The following is a 13,697-nucleotide window of genomic DNA, read 5'->3' as shown; positions in this document are numbered from 1 at the left end:
GCAAACCGTGGCTATCCTGCAGAAACACTCACATCTCTATGGACGCTACAGCCCTGTTAAACTGACTCAACAGCAACTCTTGAACTCAAAATACAATGTCATTATAAACTTATTTACTCTAAGTTCATTCAAAAATAGATGACAATTTCTGCACAATAAGCCAAGCTCAGTGGACAACAAAAGCATTGCAAACTAAATCTGGCTATAACTGTGTTCACTAAGCGCTTCACCACATGAGTGAGACTGCAGAGCACTGTAAACATATTGTGAACATGAAAATGACAATTAGATTATTTGCTGTCATTCATGGATAGATGACTGCAAAATAGTTCAGAACACAAACCACTCTATAGTGGTACAACAGATGTATCAACCTGAACAAACAGCAAGGAAACCCACAAAACATCAAGTGGGGACAAGGTACACTGAATCATCATAATTCTCTATCCTAATAAACATGGTTATGATCGCCAAAACGATCACAATAAAACTCAGAACAAAAATGAATTTTGCTCTGTACTTCCTCGTGTTCCCTATGCTGCTTGTAATACAGACATCATCCTCTTTGAGTTCAATTTCAGGGGAAGCCTTGGTCGATATGTTCTCAGCCTCGTTAGTGGAAAGTCCTGATTCATCGGCACTTGATAGAGTCTCAGTCCTATGATTGCTGTTCTGCGTGTCAATGGTTTCATTCTCATCCTTCATCTCATCAGCCTTGCTGTCTGAATGCAGAGACTGAATCTGTTCAGATGACATCCCTAGTTCCTTATGTTCCTGATCTGGTGACCATAAGCCACTGGGCTTTGCAGTGGATTGTCCCACATCGCTAGCGGAGTCAGAGTCGTATGAGCTTTGAAGCAATCGAAAAAGCTTCCTTGGTGTTGTGTATATCTTCACGTCATCAATACTGATCGGCTTGTCTGAAACCTAGGGGGGCAAACAGAACAAGTTAGTTACTTGCTCAACTGAGGTACTGTACAATGCAACTCAGGAACACATGTACACATTGTACAAAAAGAACATAAAACAATCTTGGAAGATTTATTAAAACAGTTGAGATACTATGTAAACATATTTACCCTGGGACTGGGAGTCTTGTCTCTTGAAATGGAGCCATTTGGGCTTGGTGACACAAATCCTGCAAATGTATTAGTGCACTCAAAGTTAGCATCAGTGACTTCACTGTCACAGACCTCGCCCAAGTCATCTTCATAGGAATTGCTGTTTGAGCAAAGCTGAATGAACAAGCCATCCTTCAGAGAAACATCGACGCCATCATTGTTCCACAACCTCCTGTTCGTGCGCCGACTCTGATCAAAGTTGCAAGAGGACTGGCCGACTGAGACCGGTGACTCAGTGAGTGTGCTGCCATTCATGATGGATGAATCCACAACCTGCGATTCCGGGGATCTGAACTGGGCTGGAGAAGCAGTCACGGTGGAGACTGCAGGGCTGCCCTTGGCACTCCAGAGGCTCCGGTATGGGCTCTTCTCCCTTCTCTTGTGAAAATTTGCACCAACCATTGGGCTTGTGCCAACCTCATGTCTTGACCCCTTCTGCGCAGCGATGTTCTTCGCACTCTGTGACGCCTCAAACGCAGCACCTCGCACGAACGGCATGCGGTCATTCTGGCACTTCTCCATCACATCAATCACCCTGCCAAGCTCTGAAGACAAGCACCTGGGGTCAACAAACTTCATGAAGAAGTTGATCATCTGGATCGCCGAGAGGCGTTTCTGGGAGCTGCTCTCCGCCGTATCCCCATCAAGTATCTGCAACCCTGACCGCACGATGGACCTCGCGTACGCCTCGGCAATCAGGCCATTGTGCTTCACCAGCGCCATGGCGAGGCCCATGTGCGCGTTGGAGCGCGTCGCCCTGTCGTGCATCGCCCCGGCCACCTTGAGGCAGACCTCGTTGACCATCTCCCCCGACGCGAACCTCCAGTTGGTGGACTCGACGAGCGCCTTGAGGCACAGCGCGGCCCCGGACGCGGCGCCGCCGTCCTGCCCCATGAGCGCGCCGCAGAGCGGCCTGCAGAGTGACGCGATGATGGCGGCCTTGTCGTCGTCGGGCGTGGACGACGACGGGTCGATGCTGTAGCGCGCGATGGCCGGGACAACCTTGGAGCAGGCCTGGTGGAGCGGGAAGGACCCCCCGCTGGAGGAGAGCGTGCGCATGATGGTGGCCATGATGTTGCCGATCTGCGGCACGATGTTGCGGCCGTGCACCCGCGCCAGCACCTCGTAGAGCGAGATGGTGAACTCGCCGGCGGGGGGCATGCCGCCGCCGCCGCCGCCGCCGCCAGCGGCGGCGGCGGTGGCGGTGGCGGTGGTGTCGGAGACCTCGGCGAGGAAGTGCGGGATGGACTTGGAGTCGAGGTGCCTGGCGTAGGACTTGAGCGCCTTCATGGCGGCGCGGCGGCTGTCGGCGTCCTTGTCCAGGTTGTCCAGCTCCTGCCGCAGCAGCGGGCTCAGGCTCCGGCCCATCGGCGGGCCGCGGCGACCACGGAACGCCGCTCGATCTGCAACACAAGCGATTCAGACACGGCAAAAGGGCGCGTTTTTTAGGCGGCTCTGGACAGAATCGAGCGCAAGAACCACGGAATCGGTGGCCGCGTCCATGGATTCTCGACAGGCGTCAGAAAAAAATCAGTAATTTTGCACTCATAGCGCAGGGTAGGGGAGAGTTAAAAGAGGAAATGGGTGAATGATAACCAACCAAACCAAACCAAAACCACTCAATCCAGAGACCCGCTTTGGACGAGCACTAACCAACCGCGCAAGAAGAAGCGCGCGATGTTCCAAGAACTGGAGAGACTGAGGAATCAACAAGAGCGGGAAAGAAGGTTTGGGCGCTGCACTGAACTCACCTGGATTCAAGAACTGGACTGCACAGCAGCCTACACTCTCTCTCTCTCTCTCTCTCTCTCTCTCTCTCTCTCTACACAGGGCTCGAATTCGAATCGCCAGGCGGCAGAGGACGAGAAGGAGTGGAGCGAATCTCAAATCAACGAGCACCAGCAGGTGAGCTGAGATCCGCCGCGGGGGGGTTAAAACTTTTCTCACTCACAGTGTGCCAGCCACACGGAGGAGACGAGTCCAGGAGGCCCACCTGCAGCCACAGCCACAGGCGCGGGTGCGGGTGCGGGTGCAGGAGAGCGGGGTGGGCGTTTCCATTCAAGGTGAGGCGGAGCGGCCGCGGAGTTTGAATTTGGGGGGTGGGGTGACGGAATGACCGTTCTACCCCCACGGTCGCTTTGACCGTTCGTTCGTGTTTCTGCCACGGTCAGCCAGGGCGCGTTTGAATCCATGTACCAATGGGCCCGAATGGACAGTGGGCCCATTCTCAGGCAGGGCAGTGCCTGCTGCCTGGGCGGCCATGCACGACACGATGTTTCATTAATAGTGGCCCATTCTCAGGGTCAACTCGCTTTTCTAAATTATTATTTAGGGAGCTATTATTTAAACAAAAATCGAATTTTCCACTCACTAATAACTTTTCTATATACACACCAAAACAAACAAGTTTACGTCCCAGCCACGAGCACAGTCTCAGCTTAGCCTAGCAGTGCCGCCCCCTCCCCCCCTCCACCTCATACCACGTGGCGCACCACAGCGTGTAGCGGTGTACTCCACGGCATGGAGCTATTATTTTGAATAAGACGGACGATCAAATAAGAAGTTTGAAAGATAAAAACAACACTTTCAATAGCATGGATAGAGTAGCTTAATGTGCAGTCACCGAATCGCTAAGATTATACGTCAGTAGGCCACCGCGTCGCGTGGCACTGCACCCTATTGTGTGCCACGGCACTAGCAAAACTATAGATGGACATCGGGTCGTGCCAACTCGACACGGCGCCGTGCCTCCACGAGCCGCTGTGCCTATCGGGCGTGCCTCGCCATGCTTCGTGCCCGCCCATTGGCCCAATGCATGGCCCATGGGCTGTCGTGCCATCGTGCCAAGCTCGTGCCAGGATGGCTGGAAGGACCAGCAACAGGCCAGCAAGCCTATATTTTCTTTTTTTAAGAATTAGCAGACTGCATTTCTTAACAGGCCACTTAGAATGGCTGGATGAGCCAACAGCAGGCCTATATTGAATTAGTAGACTATATTTTTTACTAGACTATTAAGTACCAGACCGTCGATCTGTGCATGAGCCGTGCCACAAGCCACGTTGGCGGCCTAGGCACAACCTAGTGCCTCAGCTGTGCTGGCCTAGGCCCAATAGCTGCAGGGCCATGCCATGTCTGGACCGGGCCAAAATACCATGCTGACAGATCACGGGCTGCATGACCAACTACAAGCAAAACCCAACCCATCCGGACAAGTGTGGACTGGAGCAAACAGTGCAGAAGCCGTTCGGACAACGTCGTGGTCAGTTGTGGCAACCGGAAAACGAGTGGTAGCTAGCGGCGGGTCACACCGGTCATCATCAGTCTAAAATAACACAAAAGTCACGGTTTCTCAAAAGGGAAAGCGTGAGCGTGTTTGTTTGCAACATGAGAATTTCCAGGACCATGCACAGTGCATCCATGCTGCCGTGCGGGACCAACCATGCTAATATATAGGTCGGTCATTTGGGAGCATAGGAATCCATTAATAATAATGTACTATTGGCCGTGTTCGAGAGACCAATTAATGCTAATATAAAAATCATATATATTATAATGGCAAATTTTGGGACGCTTGACTATCAATTCGTGTTGCTGCCAATGCAATTAGAATTTTTTTTGCTGATAAGTTATGATAAAAAATATTGTTAGCTGATTTATTATGAGAAAAAAATAATGCTAAATGGCTAAAAGATTTAGCTGATAAGCTCAAGCGAATAAGTTGAATGTCCAAGCATGTGATTCAACCATACTATGCGATGGTGTAGACGGGTTCTACATTCTTTTTCCGGGGTCAGGTCACCATACCATCATCTACACCTCGCTCGATCTCCACTGGCTTCTTCGCAAGTCATCTTGTGCCTCGCGGTCTCGTGGTAAACTGGTAATAGTCATCTGTGGTGTGCTACTAGCTTTTTTTCGCTCCCCTTTGAATGATGATGATGGGATGGAAGTTGCGCTACCGTTTGCATGATCTTCATTCCTTTTGCTTTTGGTTGCTTTGAGTTATGGCCTTGTTTAGTTCGCAAAAATTTTCAAGATTCTCCGTCACATCAAATCTTTGGTCGCATGCATGGAGCATTAAATATAGATAAAAATAAAAACTAATTACACAGTTTAACTGTAATTTGTGAGATGAATCTTTTAAACCTAGTTACTCCATGATTGGACAATGTTTGTCAAATAAAAACGAAAGTGCTACAGTAGCCAAAAACCAAAGTTTTTGCCAACTAAACAAGGCCTATATATGCAGAAGAAGCCTAAAAGTTACAACTATTATTACAACTATTATTATTATTATTATTGTTATTATTATTATTATTATTATTATTATTATTATTATTATTATTATTATTATTATTATTATTATTATTATTATTATTATTGTTGTTGTTGTTGTTGTTGTTGTTGTTGTTGTTGTTGTTGTTGTTGTTGGCATACATCACCGGTTGTTTAGGCGCTGACTCACTAGCTAAGTGATTTCTGTGGACCTCATCGTCACGTCTTGTGGGCTTGTGGCAGCTGATGTTGATGCTGTGACACTGGCGGAAACGGGGGGCATGTGCCTGGCCCCCTAATATAGTGAAAAGTGTTCAATAACAAATATTTAGCACAAAATTTCGTTTCATCTAATTTATGATAAACTATGATTTTTTGCTATGAATACAAATATATATGTAAAAGTATTGAAAAAAACTATTGAGACATATATTTGTCATATTTACAAGGGTGTTATTATATTGTCCGGCCTCCTTAATCAAAAGTTCTGATTCCACCTCTAGCTATGGTACGGTCATCTGTCCCGTTAGTGTCCGCTTCACACAGGTAGTTATTTGTAGTGAGCGAACTTACAATAGTTAGCAGCGCACGCTTTTGTCATCTCTGTTCACTATTGGCGATATATCGATCCCGTTTTGCGAGCTGGCCGGGAATCACATTCACATTCACACGGAAGCTTTGTTTGTTCATGGATAGGAGGAGGGTAACTTAGGCCTTGTTCAGTTTGTGAAAATTTTTTGTTTTGGCTACTGTAGCACTTTCGTTTGTTTGTGACAATTATTATCTAATTACAGAGTAACTAGGCTCAAAAGATTCGTTTCGCAAATTACAAATAAACTGTGCAATTAATTTTTATTTTCATCTATTTTTAATACTTCATACATATGTACAAAGATTCGATGTGACGGAGAATCTTGAAAATTTTTAGAAACTAAACAAGGCCTTACTTTTTATCCCCCATATGCATACATGCATGGGTCAAAGGGTCAATGATGACCTACCTTTTATGTTCATTCATGGGCCGGCCCTGGTGTCATTGACACTTTGTGGCGGTTCATAACATGTTTTCAAGCGAGTGTCCATCGCTTATCATGAGATGAAAAAATGATGATATATATACACAATACAGTGCCTCAGATAATAAGTTGGTATAAGACTGATGCAACAGCTGGATTAGAATTTCATTTGCATACTACAAGGTAGTCCTCCACAAGAAGGAAAAAGTGAGCAGTAAAGTTACTATTCCCTAATACTAATATCAAGCATGTGTTCAACCATATTACACTACGGTGTGGACCAATTCTACTACTGCCTTTGCAAAGTTATTTTGTGTGGACCGGTTCTACTACTGGCTCTGCATAGTCATTTTGCGTCTCAGTCTCGTGGTAATATTCATTTGTGGTGTGCTAGCTGCTAGCTTTTTCTTTGATATTGAGGATGATGAGAAGTTGTGCTATCGTTTGTAGGGTCCAATCATGGCCGTCTATCTATGTCTGTCCAGGCCTCCACGGCGAGCCTGTTTGCTTATCCGAAAAGTCATAGCAGAAAGTAATATTCACTAATTTATTATAAGAGAAAAACACTGCTAATAAATAACTGGTAGATTTGATACATAAGTTGAAGCGAATAGGCAAGCAGGCAGAGCTTCTCCTACCATCAGGCAGGCAGAGCTACTCTAATGCATGCAATGCAATGCAACGCAAGCGAATATTCAGTCACCGAATCGGCAAAGATGTCAGCAAGGCGCGTCGTGAACCACTGTGCCTACCACCGCACTAGCAACCCAACCCCATGAGGCAAAGGCAACGACGACCGGACTGGAGCAAACAGAGCAGAAGCCGTTCGGACAATGTCGTGGTCAGTTGTGGCAACTGGAAAACGAGTTGCCTTCACACAAAAAAAAAAGGAAAACTGGAAAACGAGTGGTGGTAGCGCGTGTCGCTGGTCATCAGTCTAAATAAGAGCCACGGTTTCTAAAAGGGGAAAACATGAGCTGTGTTTGTTTGGAACATAGGAATTTCAGACGATCATCGTGCCAAAGCATGGCGTGGGAGACCATCCATGTTAAGGGTTTTTTTGGACTCACTAGCACTAAAAATTAGCTAGCTAATACGATTGCTACTAATTTTTAGTAAGATGTTGTTTGGATCCATCTACTAATAGGTGGTTGGTTAGTGAGTTAAAGGTATTTATGAGCTATTCACACATATTAATAACTCTAAATCTGTAAATAATAGAACTAATAGTTCTTTTAGCTAATAATTAGCAGATTTATTAACAGATCTATTTGGATCCAAAGATTCCTTACGACTTTATGGTCTATATATAGCCGTAAAGCTACCTTAAACTGTCTCCAACAGAGTGGACAAAACGTGACATAAACGCAAAATGCGTCCTACACAGTGGTTTGCCTGTAAGAAACATGACTCCAACGGAAGACGCAAACACAACCCCCATTGTGCATACCGAGCAAAGCAAAAGGCAAATTTGTGTTGCCTTTGTGCGCGACGCATATCTCTAGCGCCGGGGTCCTCCTCCATCTCCCTTCTCTTCTCCTACCCTACTACGGTAGCGGGAGCGCGCAGAGGAGGTTTGGCAGCTGTGGACAACAATGTCAAGGCAGGATCGTGGTGCCGGTGGGGCACGGCCGCCGCAGCCAGACTGGGGCGCTCGGCCAGGCGGGCCTGACGACGACGAGGCAGGGAGGGAGGCGGGCGACGCTGCTAGATCTGCTCGCGGATGACGATGGCGAGGGAGGGGGGCGACGACGCTCGGTAGGGAAAGAGGCGGGCAGCGCTCGGCGAGGGAGGGAGGTGGGCAACGGTGCTCGGCGGGGAGGGAGGCGTGCGGCGCTCGGCGAGGGAGGGAGCAGGCGGGGCTTGGTGGGAGGAAGGCGGGCGGTGCTCAGGGCCCTTTTTGCATTTGTTGTTGCAGTTTGGCAATTTTGGGTGTCTTCTTCTTCCATCTTGTGTGACCCAAACGGTGAGATAGGTCTTAGTGTTTGGGTCGGCTCTCTTGAAGATAGTCCGTATTACCAATTTAGACTATGATACTAGTCCTCTTTTTTCTTTCAACTTTATTATCCGTGTGTGATGCCGGTGTGTTGTTTCAATGTCGTTTCTCTGAGCAAGTATTCATAGTGGGATATGTTCTTTCTCATAGATTAATTAACGTTGAGGGAGAAAAAAAAAGCAGTGCTCCTAATATTCCAGGCAGCTGCAAACAGGCCGCCGTGTCGGCGTCACCGCGTCAGCATCAGTCCGGTGAGGCTGACTCCAGGTGATTTCTGTGGACCGGACCCGACCTCTTTGTTGGCCGTGTCAGGCGTCAAGACGGCAGAGAGTTGACACGGCCAACTATGCCGTGGTCTGCTTGCTCCCAATTTTCCGCTCCCCGTTTGACCCATTTGTCACTGTTGATATATATATGGTCTGGTTTAGTTTAAAAAAAATCAAGATTTTTTTATCACAATAAATCTTACAGCACATAAATAAATACATAAAGTATTAAATATAAATATAAATAACTAATATTAGATAATAATTACCAAATACAAACTAAAACAAAAAAATTACCAACTAAATAAGCCCTATATCACACACTACAGTGACACATGCAGACACAGAAGCTTCGTGGACAGTACTACTCTTTATGTGTTGTACGTGCGTGGTTCAAAGGGTCAAATGATGGCCAAAGTAGCTTTTTTATGTTTGTGGGGCCCGATGTCATTGGCACCTTGTCCTGAGAGGAAGAACTAGGCCTTGTTTAGTTCGCGAAATGAAAAGTTTTCGGCCACTTGGAAGGTCTTAATATGGCTAGAGGGGGGTGAATAGCCTATTTAAAAATTCTACAAACTCACTAGAGCAAGAGGTTAGTAAATAACAAAGCGAAGTTTTTTACTCTAGCTCTAAAGGGGTGTTTGCAAGCCACCTATCCAACAATTCTAGTTGATATAATTACTAAGCACACAAGAGCTATGTCTCTACTTGCACTAGAGAGCTACCTAAAGTTTCTATACAAGTATGTAAGCTGCTCTAGTTTGCAAGAAAGTAAGAGAGAAGGTTTGATCTTTATACCACGCGTAGAGGGGATGAACCAATCAATAATATGAAGTCCAATCACCGGGAGAAATCCAAAGTACAATCACAATGGAGACACACGATTTTCTCCCGAGGTTCACGTGCTTGCCGGCACGCTACGTTTCCGTTGTGTCGACCAACACTTGGTGGTTCGGTGGCTAAGAGGTGTAGCACGAACCTCGTCCTCACTAGGACACCACAAGAACCTACCCACAAGTGAGGTATCTCAATGACACGAGCAATCCACTAATGTTGCCTTTGGCTCTCCGCCGAGGTAGGCACAAACCTCTCACAATCACCGGAAGATGGCCACGAACAATCACCAACTCGTGCCAAAGCTCCTCCGCTGCTCCAAGCCGTCTAGATGGCGGCAACCACCAAGAGTAACAAGAAAACCGCAGCCAAATCGATCCCCAAGTGCCACTAGATGCAATCACTCAAGCAAATGCACTTGGAATCACTCCCAATCTCACAAAGATGTTTAATCTATGAAGGAGATGAGTGGGAGGTGTTTGCTTAGACTCACAAGGATGTCAAGTATGTTAGAATGCCAAGAGAGTGAGCCCTAAGCCGGCCAACAACTATTTATAGACCCCTCAAACAAATAGAGCCGTTGGCTCTTTCACTGGGCAAAACTCGGGGTCACCGGACGCTCTTAAAGGGGCACCGGACGCTCAACACCTACGTCCGGTGCTCCAACAACAGCCACGTGTCGCATTTTGAACTTCTCGTGTCAGAGTCTAATGGTCACCTGCAGTACACCGGACGCTGAGCAAGTTAGCACTGGACGCGTCCGGTGCACACCGGTCTTAAACACAGAGAGGTCTGCAAGTTCGTGGGGTCACCGGACGCACACCACAGGACGCTCCAAGCTGCGTCTGGTGCTCACCGGACTTAAACTCAGAGAGTTCTGTAAAACGCTCAGGTCACCGGACTCACACCACCGGACGCTCCAAGTTGCGTCCGGTGCCTATCGTCCGGTGCCTAACCCTAACCGAGTCAGGTTGCCTGCTCACCGGACGCACAGGAACAGCGTCCGGTGAGTGTTCCTTAGCGAGAAACACTCCCGCGACTTCTCCAAATTTCCCACCGACGCAATAGAAAATATGCACTTCATTTTCTTAAAAGCGCCGAAGAGAGGAACCCATCCTCTCTCTACCTTTCAAACTCCACCTCCTTCTCAAAGTGTGCCAACACCACAACGTGTGTACCAACAAGTGGGCACGTGTGTTAGCATTTTCACAAATATTTTCTTCGAAGGAATTAAGTTAGCTCACTAGGTTCTAAATGCATGCACATGAACAATAACACCTAGTGGCACTCGATAACCGTTTAGCCAAAGAATTTCCCTCTTTATAGTACGGCTATCTATCCTAAATGTGATCACACCCTCTATGGTGTCTTGATCACCAAAATCAAAACCCTAAGCAATACCTTTGCCTTGATCTCCATAGGGTTTTGTTTTTCTCTTTCTTCTTTTCTAAGATGAGCACTTGATCACCTTGTGGTCATCACCATCATCACCATGATCATCACTTGCTCCATCACTTGGCATGTACCAACCTCATTAAGTCTACACACACTTAGTATAGAGGTTAGTACTAGGGTTTCATCAATTATCCAAAACCAAACTAGGGTTTTCACCACTGTAGCACTTTCGTTTGTTTGTGGCAAATATTATCCAATCATGGATTAACTAGGGTCAAAAAAATCATCTCGTGATTTACAGGCAAACTGTGTAATTAGTTTTTGTTTTCGTCTATATTTAATGCTTCATGCATGTGCCGCAAGATTCGATGTGACAGGGAATATTGAAAACTTTTTGGTTTTTGTTGTGAACTAAACAAGCCTTAGAATTTCGTTTGCATGTACTGCTATACTCCATACAAGGAGAAGTGATTATAGTAAAGTTAGGCCTTGTTTAGATACACCCAAAAACCCAAAACTTTACAAGATTTCCTATCACATCGAATCTTACGGCATATGCATGGAATATTAAATATAAATAAAAAAGATAACTAATTATACAGTTTACTTGTAAATTATGAGACGAATCTTTTAAGTCTAGTTGCTCCATAATTGAATAATATTTGTCAAATAAAAATGAAAATACTACATTGTCAAAATTCAAAAAAAATTTAGATCTAAACAAACCCTTATTCCTTAGGGTCTAAGCATGCGGTTGAACTATTACACTACGGTGTGAACTGGTTCTACCCTTCCTTTCCAGGGGTCATTTTGTGCCTCGATCGGTCTCTCGTGGATCCAAACTAGTAGTAGTATTTGGCTTTAAAAACCCCCCAGGTGTTATAGCTTTTTCTTTAATTTGATGATGGTGGATGGAAGGTGTGCAATCTTTTGCTTGATCTTTATTGCTTTTGCTTTTTGGGTCTTGTTTAGATGGGAAAAGATTTTGGATTTCGCTACTGTAGCACTTTTGTTTGTTTGTGACAAATATTGTCTAATTATGGACTAATTAGGATCAAAAGATTCGTCTCGTAATTTACAGGTAAACTGTTCAATTAGTTTTTATTTTTGTCTATATTTAATACTTTATGCATGTGTCGAAAGATTCGATGTGACAAAGAATCTTAAAAATTTTTTAGTTTTCGAGGTGAACTAAACAAGGCCTTGCTTGCATTGAGTTATATACAGAAGAAGCCTGAACTTATAATATATTTTAATGACTCAAGTCATTGATTAGTAATAGCATCTTCATCCTTTGCAAAGAGCCCATGATGCCATTTTTATATTCCTGGCGTACAAACAATGCTTCAACACTCCCCTCGTGGGGCAGTCCAAAAAGCGCATGCATGTCTGACCCATGGTCTCAAAAAAAAATGTCTGACCCATGCAACCAGAGGAGTAAAAAAAAAAGATTACTCCAATATGTGCTAGCAAGTCAATTGAGAGGGCATGATTTGTTGGAATAAATAAAGATTTCCGCGGCACACATGGAGGCGCAAGTGCAATCAAAAAGGATTTCTCTTTAGATTCCCCCTCTAATTTTTTAAGATGTTTTTCTTTAAAATTTTTAAGATTACATTGAACAGGCTTTTGCAATGCTAGAGCATCTCCAAGAGTTTTACATTTAGACTTTGCATTCTTGTAATTTGCTAAAAATTACAAAAAGAGGTATCTAATAGTTTTGCATCTAGAGTTTGCATTTTGGGCAACTTGGCAAATGAGAGAGCAAACTTGGCATATATGTCAAGCCGCGCACGGCTTGGCAAAAGGCCGATCGTGCGCGTCTTTCGGTCCCCCACGCGACTCGGACTTTCTTCGCGCCATATATGGTCCATCAATCGCGACAGAAAACCCCAGCCCTCCATGCACCGCCGTCCGCAACTGGTCGTAGTCGTCAGGGACTCCATCGCAAGCACCGGCCCTCCATGCGCCGCCGTCCGCTGCCGATCGTGATCGACTCCGTATCGTGCAGAAACTCCCTCCCCACCCGCTGTTGTCCACTGCCGATCGCGAGCGACTTTACGCACGCGAAGGAAAGTCGCGTGGGAAGACGATCGCGAGCGTGCACGAAGGAAAAAAATTGCGGCCAGGTCCACTTTGGCTAATTGTCAACTCAATTATGCAAAACCCTTGGAGATGACCTATTTTTAGACTTTGCATTTTGTTTTGGAAGTTTGCAAACAACAACAAATGCTAACTCAATTATGCAAAACTCTTGGAGATGCTCTATACTAATATTTATCATATAAAAAGATATATATTCATAATATATTTATTATTTACATATACAAATGTTGATATTATTTGATATATTTTTAGTTAAATTTAAAAAAGTTTGATTTCTTTAGAAATGAGACGTATATTTATTTATGGATGGAGGGAGTAGACTTTGATATTAAGCTTTCTACGTTTTGTGTACTATATTTTGACGGATATAAATGAGGATACGATGTTTGGAGCTCCCCTTTTTATATGGCAGAAGAAGAATCTAAGCTCATTCATATTTTCCTTGACTATGTATTCTTTAAAATGCCCTTATTGCTGCCGATAAATGAGATGCATCTCTATCTCGCCCTCTCTTCTTCCAGAGGTGTGTACCAGTCAAACATGAAAAGGTAGGGTGTGTGCCTGAATTAATAAATGCTCCAATAAATAAGTTATTAGGCGATATATATATATATATATATATATATATATATATATATATATATATATATATATATGGGCTTTGACCGGTGCTTCCAAAGGTGTATCA

General features: G+C 45.2%; 1 protein-coding gene across 1 annotated transcript; it reads right to left on the bottom strand.

Annotated features, from left to right (window-relative positions):
• On the bottom strand, positions 263 to 3,008 carry LOC8071966 (TORTIFOLIA1-like protein 2). The gene is made up of 3 exons (XM_002449702.2): positions 2,873 to 3,008; positions 1,080 to 2,524; positions 263 to 927 (listed from the first exon to the last, which is right to left on the bottom strand). The coding sequence occupies exons 2-3, from the start codon at positions 2,487 to 2,489 to the stop codon at positions 406 to 408; spliced, it is 1,932 nt and encodes a 643-aa protein (XP_002449747.1). The 5' UTR covers positions 2,490 to 2,524; positions 2,873 to 3,008; the 3' UTR covers positions 263 to 405.

Source organism: Sorghum bicolor, chromosome 5, assembly GCF_000003195.3.
Source record: "Sorghum bicolor cultivar BTx623 chromosome 5, Sorghum_bicolor_NCBIv3, whole genome shotgun sequence".
In the NCBI taxonomy this organism is placed as follows: Eukaryota; Viridiplantae; Streptophyta; class Magnoliopsida; order Poales; family Poaceae; genus Sorghum; species Sorghum bicolor.
Note: the sequence above shows the minus strand (reverse complement) of the source record. Positions and strands in the feature narration are given on the sequence as shown.